Here is an 8,626-nt window from a genome sequence, read left to right on the forward strand (position 1 = left end):
AACTTCTTAAGAATGTAAGATATGCTCACGACCTCTGTTTTTGTAAAAAAGGTAAACATTTGCAACACGCCCACTGTTGCAAAATGATTCTGCAACATTACCTATGTTACAATGATGGGCAACAGAGAAAATGAAAAAAAAGGTTCAAAAAATATTTGCAAGAAGGCTCTTGTTGCAGAAGCCCGATCCAACAAGGCTCTTGTTCCAGAGATTGGAAGGGGGAAAAAGCTTTTTGCTTTGCTACCGGAGAGAGATATGCGCAAGAACTTACTTGTTGCAATTCAGTTGGCTCACGTGGGGGACATCAAGTGTCTCTCTTTGTCTCAATCTGAAGATAGGGGAGGCGGTCGACGTTTTCCTCTCCTTCAGCCTCCAGCGCCTAGCACGACCCTAATATTAAAGGGGGGGGGGTGTTTCTGGCCGTTCGTCATCGTAATTGCTCCAAGTTGTTAAAATGTACCCCCAATGTCACCCGTAAGTGGAAAAAATGGTTCAAATTTTGTTCTCGACGCCAAGCAAATCCCGTCAGATACGCCCTTCAACACTGTAGAGACACGTCGTTCCTCTCCCCCACCAACTCCCGGACGCCGTCAACACCTCCCATCCCCTTCTATCCTCTTCCCCTTCTCTACCTAGCAGACGTCTAGAGGGGGGGAGTTAAAGTCTCCCTCCTTCCCTTACACCAACGGCGAGCTCCTCTACATAGAAGTTGGCGTTGTATCGCTGTGCACGCCCCTGATCTGGACGACGGAGCAGTAACCCACACCTCCCCCCACAACACATTCTCCCTAGGCCATCGAATCCGACCGAGATCTGTTTCGAATATGCTTTAACCGCCGTTGTGTACATGTCCGCCTCCTGAAATAAGGTGCAACACATGTTGTCAACTATGTATCAACAACTTCTAGATCAGCATGCGCACGTGCAACTGATCAATGATTTTGTGGAGCATATGTATATACATGTTGAGCATTAGATTGGTGATGTTGTATTAATTTTATGTTTGAATCATGTACTTCTAAGTTCGAACTATTTATTGGTGAATAGTTGTGTGCTATTTTCATAATTGTATTCTATTTGTATTGCTGAATGATGTATCGTGCATGAAATATACGTAGAAATGAGATTCCCGAGCGGACAAATGGAGCCGGACGTGTCCACGTCGGTGGCTGCTGTGGTGGTGCCGGAGGCAGGTGATGGACGTTGGTGTCAAACTCAGAGATGTTCTGTTATCTTTTTTCAGTTTTGTCATTTGGTCCTTACGTGACTTGTACTTTGATTTTATCATATGAATGAGACACGTATTATCATGCAAAAAAAAAAGAGTCGGACGTGTCCATGAACATAATTTTTTTCTTTTTGAGTTGTGTCCACGAACATATGTTTTTTTTTTTAGAACTGAGAATTATCCACGGACATATGTGGAGTCACGTTAGCCCAATCCTCATTAATCAGGCCCTTGAGCGCACATGCAAATACCCAAAAGAAGCCCACCACCCGGGAGGCCCGGACCAGGTCACACATCCCACAAGCCTCGAGCACGATTGCACGAGTTGCCCTTGCCCTCGTGCCATATCCTCGTTGAGCGCCGCCGCGCGTGCTCCTCCCTGCCCGGACCCCTCCTGCAACCCGCATCGCCTCCAGTGCCTGGCGCGACCTCTTCTTCGAACGCCACCGCTCGGCCTGCTTCTGTCGACGCCGCCGCCCGGGTCTTCCTCCAGACCGCCGCACCCCAGTGCCCCGCGGGACCTCCTCCTCGAACGCCGCCGCCGCGCCTGCGACGCCACAGCTGCTGACACCATCGCGGGTTCTCCCTCGCGCCCATATTTCCCCGCCCACTCTCCGCGGGCGCCGCGACCTCTCTTCCAGCTCGGTTTCCCGAACTCCACCCAACCATGGCCCCAGAAAGGTGCGTCTCTTCTACATTTGCTGTATGTATCATTCAAAGGAAAATGATAACATCGGTGCATTTTGCGTCAAATTGGATAGTTCTCTCGTGGTCATTGTCATACTGAAGGAGTAAAAGCAGGGGCATCATTTTGTGCCAGTTATCCCAATGAAGAAATATTGAGATTTATAGTGGCCGAAGCAATCTTGATGATAAGAGTAGATGGCACATCATGGCAGTGCATCTTTTTTCTGTCAAATATAGCATGTTCTTGATTTGATGTCTGAACCTTACCATGGATCAGATTATGCATTTTGAAAAAGTGATGTGTGAGTGAGATTAAAATAATACTGTGCTAGATTGCCCTTCTAGAAATTTACTTATTTTACAGTTTATTTAGTGAGTAGCACATTTGCGAAAAGAAACGAATATAGGCTTGAAAGGAGGTGTTCATTGGTGTGAAACTGGACTGGTCTTAGATATCTAGAGATCTTCATATGCTCCTGTAAAGTTCTGTTGTACATCTCGTCCAGGCTATGTCGTCCTCTCTGCACTAGCCGAGCCCGAAGCAAAGTTCGAAGGGTTTGAAATCAAAATATGTTTTATGTCGGTGGTTTTCAGTTGTTAATTTGGTTGATCGAATTCAACAGTATTTGCTTTTTTTGGAGGTGCTGAAGTTGCTGACTAGCCCTAGTGATAGCTGGAATAAGGCCCAAGTTGGCTAAGCTCACTAGCTCATGGAGTTACAATGCCAATACGCCGCCATCCTGCCGCTGCAGCCTGCAGGCCTGCATCGCGGATAGTCCCCCAATTCGCCAACCAAACGAACTCATAGAACTGCTCTATGAAAAAAAAACAGAACAGGCAGCAGCAGCCACGCCGCCGTTAACTCGCGTACACTAGCCGCCACCCACACTACCGTGTGCGATTTCTGATAAACCACTGCTGTGCCATGCCCGATTCCATGACCGCCAGTTGGTGGCACCGCCACAACAACGGCGGCATCGACTGAGTAGTCCTGCAATGTATGTTCTGTTTTTTCTCTTTGCCATGTCGAAACTAAATAGATTGTCAGCATGCTTGCCTCCGTGCCTCGTTCCCTTCATGCTTGCTGCCAACTTTGCCTTAGTCTGACCTTGCACGCTCACTGCCGCCACACACTGCGACCTCCGACGGCCACCTCCCCGCCAGCCCCTTGCATCATGATTTCTGGGTTTGTATTGCTTAATGCATTTTGGTGGCAAAGAACCATCTATTACAAGTAGTGTAGCTATAATAAAGATTAAAAGTGTATTTGGTGATGACTGGTGACTAGAAAGATGAAGATTAGTAGCAGGATTTGGGAGCTACGGTTGCTGATCCAGTAGCATTTGCTGTGATGCGCTCATCTAGTGTTATTCATCTGAACCCTTTCTTGGAGTGGAATAATTTTGTCTTAAATTCTTGTAATTGTGTTGCGGATTTGATTGCTGTGTTCTCCTGAAGGCTCCTTATCTTTGAAAATTTAAATGTTTGCAGGAGTGGGTCTAAGAAGCAGGAGCTCAACTCTCAGAAAAAGCTAGAGAAGAAGCTCAGCTTCTATACAAGTAAGTGCAACCTTCCTTTTGAGGGCCACAATTTTTCTTCCATGTGTTCCTGCTCGGTAGGGTTTTGTTGTATTGTTCTTGTGAACATGTACTTATTCTATATTATACTTCCTCCGTCCGAAATTACTTGTTGAAGAAATGGATAAAACTAGATGTATCTAGAACTAAAATACGTCATTGTTGTGTGTTGAGCCATGCAGTTTAAAAAGACTCAAGGTGATGGTAATTGTCTGTAACCATATGACTTCCATGCTATTCTTAAAGAGAACGTTCTCATCGTTACAAAATTATTTTGTTATGGCAGATAACTGGTTAATATAATGAGGAATTGTTGCAAGAAATATTGGTTCTTTTGTTAGCCATGCAATTACAGGAGGTTATAATTTTGGTATATTTCAAAAAACTCACTTCGATCATTCATGTGTGCAAGGTTAGAATTGTGAATCGATTTGTCATGTCACCATATAGACCCATAGAAGATATTTTAAGCAATTAATAATTTGCTATATTTCTCTGTAGAAGAATCAAACACCTAGCAATGCTAACCCTGATTCCTTGATCTATTGCTCATCTGCTTATGTGGGCAAGGTGGTCAGTGGATCCAAACAAGGAAAAGTTACTTCTATTTTCCTTGATATCTGTGAATCATGTTCATCCACAAAATTAAAAAGACCCTCCTCGTTTGGTTTATGTGCTTGTTGTCTTACCGTAAGCCTGGTAATGCAAAAGCATGCACATGCGTAGTGTTCGGTGATATACTATACTTATAACCGGATTTTATTACAGCAGTTGCAGTTGGGACCATGTATGTCTAAATGCAGGAATTCACGTTTTCGCACCAGTAGGGGCCACATAGCATTGCACTTTGCCCCAGGTTATGATGGTTCACGGAAAACTGAACCTGATTCATTTTTCGAGAAAATGCGACACGATGACTTTGCGTTTCTTTTCATTGAAAAGGGAAGCTAAAAGTTACATGCCACCTAGGAGGTGGTTTATGGTTTGCGTTACAGTGTTTTAATGAACCTGATTCATTGACATGGAAGTATGAAACAGATTACAATTCGGAACCTCATGAGTCAGGAGGCAAAATGGTCAAATGTAAAGGACCACTCATCGGTGTAGAGAATCCATTGCATGTTGACATGGTACCTGACAGATGAGCCCAAGTCAGGGAACCGGGCCATTTTTTGTGAAGTGTCAAAACCTGGTGCAAAGTGCAAACATTATGTGACCCAACTGGATGTGTATAGTGCTACATTTGGACATACATTGTGCAAATTACAACTACTGTAATAAAAACTGGTCCAAAATGCAAGTTACTCATAGTATAATCTGTTTTGTACATATTGTTGTGTTTTCTTGTGTGTTCAATTTTCGAACTGTATAATAAAATGGAAAGGAGATTAGAGATTTCATTATGAATTTATGATTGATGATTAATTTTATGTCATGCATGTATTGCATTTTGCTTGTTCTATGCATCCACCTTGACTAATATTACAGCATAATATGGCTTGTTTTGCTTGCCTCAACTTGCATTGTAACTCATTGGACTCTTTGCTCATCATTCCAGAAGTGAAAGATGCGGTTACCTCCCTACAGGCCAAAAAGGCTATCAGTAAGGTACAAAGATGCTTCTAATTCTGCCCTCCATTAGTATATCGTTCCTTTTGGTCGGCTTTTGCATAAATGTGCAACATTATGAATTTGTTTATTCCTTTGATGGTTCACTTCAAACAAAAATAAAACAAACCTCTCATCCTTGTCTGGCTCATAAGAACGTGAAATAGGGACCGCTCGTGGAGTTAATTAAGAGTATTGAATCATAAATCAGGGTACCAGGTGGACATCATGTCAGGCTCGCTAATTAAACTAAATCTAGAAGTTGATTAAACTCTAGACAGAAAACTCTTGCATGGGCGAAATAGGATCCACCTATGTCTTGGTAAGATAGGATATAATAAAGGATAGTAGCTCATATATGTGGAAACTGATAATAAACTACAATAGGCTCACTACCCAAGTATAACTAACGTCCATGCATGTTTGACAAACAAAATAGTTTTGTGAATGCCATGATTCAGCATGATCAAAGGTAACTTGTCTGAGCTATCACCCTGACCTTTTTAATTAGGAGTGGAAGTCCTCCAAACCAGGGTAATTGGATCCACTACCATGTGTACCCACAATTTCATCCCAAGAGACTTCTTGCATGCCCTCTTTGACAAGCTAATACTGGGTTACACGTGCCAGCCAGTGTGTGGAATGACAATTGAGCACATTTGGTATTGAGGGTCATTCACACATGGAATTTTAATTAGGCTAGTTTTCTCCAGTTTAGTCACTTGATCATTGAGGAAGAGGCCAGTAAGGTTGCTTAATTTCATGCTATTTTAGCATAAGCCACTAACAGCTACATGGAGAGTGTGTCAGCAAGACAAACACTATCATGTGTGCCAGTCATGAAAAGCCAAGCCACGAGGCAAGCTATAAACATAGGGAAGCCACACGTTATGCCAAGCTGGGCCATTGGCAAAACAAAGAAAAGTTACCTACATCGGTCTAGCTTGTCTAGGTACTCAGTTGTAACAAATTGAGTAATCAAGGCTAGATGGATAAGGATTACTCCTTGGTCGCTTATTAAGGTCTTTTTTCCACAGTTTCTGCTGATGGTGTTCTGGTACAAAAAAAAAAGAAATGCACGGGCCATTACCTTAAAAATGTTTGAGTCTCAACTACTGAGCTGCCTCTGAAATTTTGTCATTGGTAAAAAAAAAATCTGATGCCCTTGTGTCCTTAGCGTCATGAATATTGTGGCACATTTGATGCATTTAGCTAGTTACAGGTTGCAAATTGCCTGTCTATCAAACAATTGTGTTCATATGTGTTAAAGGGATGTGTTTTGCCTTTCCAAATTAGCCTCACACTACTGGTTGTTTATTTGTTTGTCTTGTTTTTATTATTTTCAATATACCCAACACAGAAGTTCACATTCAGTTCTCATCAAATGTATTTGTGGGTGTTGGAAAGAGGCCTTTTGCTTGTCCAAAGCAGCTTGCCTCTAGCTGTCTACTGTCTTTTTTTTGTTACTGCTGGGCGATGGCCACGCTATATGCTGCAACTGATCAGATACAAAGATATTCATATGCAGTTATTATGCTAGATGGTTCATTTGAGTTTCTTGTCTGTAGAAAAAGAAACAGAGGAGCCGTCAGAAGAAACTGAAAGCATATGATCTGTCAGCACTTTCTGAGTTCCTTCCACAAACAGCCAGCTCCCAGCAGCAGACGGAAGTAAAGCTTAACCGCAAATCGAAGCAGGCTTTAGTGTAATCCTCACATGAAATCTCTGCCCTCCAATCTTTCTCTTTGTTTTTATTTTTCCATCACAGTTTCAGTACCTTCTTTATTTTTCAGGCAGCGAGAGTCTGCTCAACTGAATGCTGTACTGAACAATGCTCAGTTCCAGCTAGACCCATTGGCTGCAATTCATCAGCATCTGGTATCAACACAACCGCCTTCTTCCGTGAAAGACGACGAATCTGCAAAGAACGCGAAGATATCTAGGAAGGACAAGAAAAGGAAAAAGAAGAAGAAAAATGCTTTGTCGACCCCTCAGTCGATGGATATCTGATACTGCGAACTAACTGTCTAAAGTAATGAACGCAGCTACTTTTCTTATCTTGGTCTGTAGGTGACCCTTGTCATCTGTGAACTTGGAAGTTGTAAAATTTTGCTACCAGTGTGAGTTTTGTGTGTCTGAACTTCCAGCTTGCTTTTTTCTCGAAAGAAACTTACAGATTGCTTGCAAAATCACCCTGAAAGTTTGGATTTAGCTCATTGTGCAGGTGCTGCCCATGCGATTCCATGTGTTTTGGGGGGAAAAGTTTGCCTTGCGATTTTTTTTTAGAGATTTGAGGTGTAGATCTGTTTTGTCGCACTGTTACTTCTGTTCTGGCAATCTTTACAGTACTTAATACCCAACGAAGTCTGGTTTGACGCGTGCTAGAGAAATAAGGAAGGACTTCTTAATGAAGAGGCAAATGTTAGGCATTTCTCACCCCCTGCCAGAGTGCTAGTCCACCACGGCCAAGTACTTTTATGATATTTGTAGGAAGAGATAATGCATGTGAAAAAAGGATAATGAAAAACACAAGAATTTTGTAGAACTAGATGTTATACAATCCTAACAAACCCGATCAAACCAACACCAAGGCAGGAAAAACTTATAAGTACGATGTTACCTTTTTGCCTTGTATAAATCACAATAGGAAATCCATCAAAAAATTCTTGTAATACGGATCCAACAATATCGAATGTATAACATGATTTACACATCATTAAAAAAATTGAAATTAATAAAAATCTTGAAAAACACGTGAAGATGAAAGAAGCGGATGGGAATAGGTAATACGACTTCCTAATGCATGTATAATTTTGTAACCCGTATTAGTAAGTGGGTGATCCCAGTATATTATGTTTCCAGACATTTACATTTCTGCCTCTAACAGGAACCAACTACTCACATATGCACTTAATTTTCGATTGTGCTCAGTTTTGTCCATATTATGTCAAATGACCTTATGTAAATACCCTTTCGTGTCGTTTTTGTCCAATCAAAATGCTTTGATCATAGACGAGCCGTTCTCTAGACATCTTTACCCCTCCTTACAGGTGGAGCTTCGTTGAAACGTTCTCTGCCCTCTTTTCTGTTACTTTCACTGGAACCAGTGGCGATTCTACTAGGGAGGCTTTAAGAGGCTTAAGCCTCCCCTCCAATAATGATGTTGCTACTTAGTTAGCTAACTATTTCACTTGAAAAGTTATATTGAAGTGTTTTAAAAGGAACAATTGATGTTTTGAGCTTACCCTTCATTGTTATAAAGGATTCGCCACTCACTGGAACCCAACCAAAAAAGGAAAAGTGAGAAAACACTCTCCGCACTCTCTTGCATGTGTGGACCCACTGAAAAAAGCTCTCTCTCTCTCTCTCTCTCTCTCCACCAACTCCACTCCGGCGGCAGCCCTGCATGATCAAGTCCTCCCCTCCCCCCTAATGGCATGGTTCTCAGAAGCAGCACTGCTACCGTCGATGAAATCGTCACCCCCGTGCCACTCAGATCACAAATTCGTAAACATGGTGATTCCTT

General features: G+C 42.3%; 1 protein-coding gene across 1 annotated transcript; it reads left to right on the forward strand.

Annotated features, from left to right (window-relative positions):
* Positions 1 to 1,528: 1,528 nt before the first annotated feature.
* LOC123053619 (uncharacterized) lies at positions 1,529 to 7,311 on the forward strand. Its single transcript, XM_044477115.1, has 5 exons — positions 1,529 to 1,909; positions 3,407 to 3,474; positions 5,051 to 5,100; positions 6,669 to 6,805; positions 6,894 to 7,311. Exons 1-5 carry the CDS (start codon positions 1,896 to 1,898, stop codon positions 7,108 to 7,110), a joined length of 486 nt encoding a protein of 161 aa, XP_044333050.1. The 5' UTR covers positions 1,529 to 1,895; the 3' UTR covers positions 7,111 to 7,311.
* The last annotated feature ends 1,315 nt before the right edge of the window (positions 7,312 to 8,626 follow it).

This window comes from Triticum aestivum, chromosome 2D (genome assembly GCF_018294505.1).
Source record: "Triticum aestivum cultivar Chinese Spring chromosome 2D, IWGSC CS RefSeq v2.1, whole genome shotgun sequence".
NCBI lineage: Eukaryota > Viridiplantae > Streptophyta > Magnoliopsida > Poales > Poaceae > Triticum > Triticum aestivum.